This window comes from Branchiostoma floridae, unplaced genomic scaffold (assembly GCF_000003815.2).
Source record: "Branchiostoma floridae strain S238N-H82 unplaced genomic scaffold, Bfl_VNyyK Sc7u5tJ_1188, whole genome shotgun sequence".
NCBI lineage: Eukaryota > Metazoa > Chordata > Leptocardii > Amphioxiformes > Branchiostomatidae > Branchiostoma > Branchiostoma floridae.
In genome coordinates, this window is record NW_023365632.1 from 1 (window position 1) to 1166 (window position 1166).

The 1166-nt window shown below is 50.9% G+C and overlaps 1 protein-coding gene across 1 annotated transcript; it reads right to left on the reverse strand.

The window, feature by feature from the left end:
- Positions 1 to 63: 63 nt before the first annotated feature.
- On the reverse strand, positions 64 to 1160 carry LOC118407284 (circumsporozoite protein-like; the record flags this gene model as incomplete). Its single annotated transcript, XM_035807740.1, has 3 exons — positions 851 to 1160; positions 491 to 652; positions 64 to 443 (listed from the first exon to the last, which is right to left on the reverse strand). Coding segments are annotated over exons 2-3 (530 nt in total), but the record flags the coding sequence as incomplete, so codon positions are not given.
- Positions 1161 to 1166: the final 6 nt, after the last annotated feature.

Here is a 1166-nt window from a genome sequence, read left to right on the forward strand (position 1 = left end):
CTTCAGTTTACCTGGGCCTTTCACTTTTTTCCCCCTGGGTACACAGGTAATTGTTTATTCTACCTGGCTCTCTCCATCTTCCCCGCTTGTACACAGGTAAAGTTTTCCCCTTGATCTTCCTGGCTCTCTGCATCTTCCCGCTTGTACACAGTAAATGTCTCCCTTTCATCTACCTGGCTCTCTCCATCTTCCCGCTTGTACACAGGTAATGTCTCCTCTTCATCTACCTGGCTCTCTCCATCTTCCCACTCGTACACAGGTAATGTCTCCCCTTCATCTACCTGGCTCTCTCCATCTTCCCACTCGTACACAGGTAATGTCTCCCCTTCATCTACCTGGCTCTCTCCATCTTCCCGCTCGTACACAGGTAATGTCTCCCCTTCATCTACCTGGCTCTCTCCATCTTGCCACTCGTACACAGGTAATGTCTCCCCTTCATCTACCTGGCTCTCTCCATCTTCCCTCTCGTACACAGGTAATGTTTATCTACCTGGCTCTCTCCATCTTCCCTCTCGTACACAGGTAATGTCTCCCCTTTATCTACCTGGCTCTCTCCATCTTCCCACTCGTACACAGGTAATGTCTCCCCTTTATCTACCTGGCTCTCTCCATCTTCCCTCTCGTACACAGGTAAGGTCATCTACCTGGCTCTCTCCATCTTCCCACTCGTACACAGGTAATGTCTCCCCTTCATCTACCTGGCTCTCTCCATCTTCCCTCTCGTACACAGGTAATGTTTATCTACCTAGCTCTCTCCATCTTCGCACTCGTACACAGGTAATGTCTCCCCTTCATCTACCTGGCTGTCTCCATCTTCCCTCTTGTACACAGGTAATTCTCCCCTTATCACCTCCATCTTCCCGCTCGTACACAGGTAATGTCTCCCCTTCATCTACCTGGCTCTCTCCATCTTCCCGCTCGTACACAGGTAAGGTCATCTACCTGGCTCTCTCCATCTTCCCGCTCGTACACAGGTAAGGTCATCTACCTGGCTCTCTCCATCTTCCGGCTCGTACACAGGTAAGGTCATCTACCTGGCTCTCTCCATCTTCCCACTCGTACACAGGTAATGTCTCCCCTTCATCTACCTGGCTCTCTCCATCTTCCCGCTCGTACACAGGTAATGTCTCCCCTTTATCTACCTGGCTCTCTCCATCTTCCCGCTC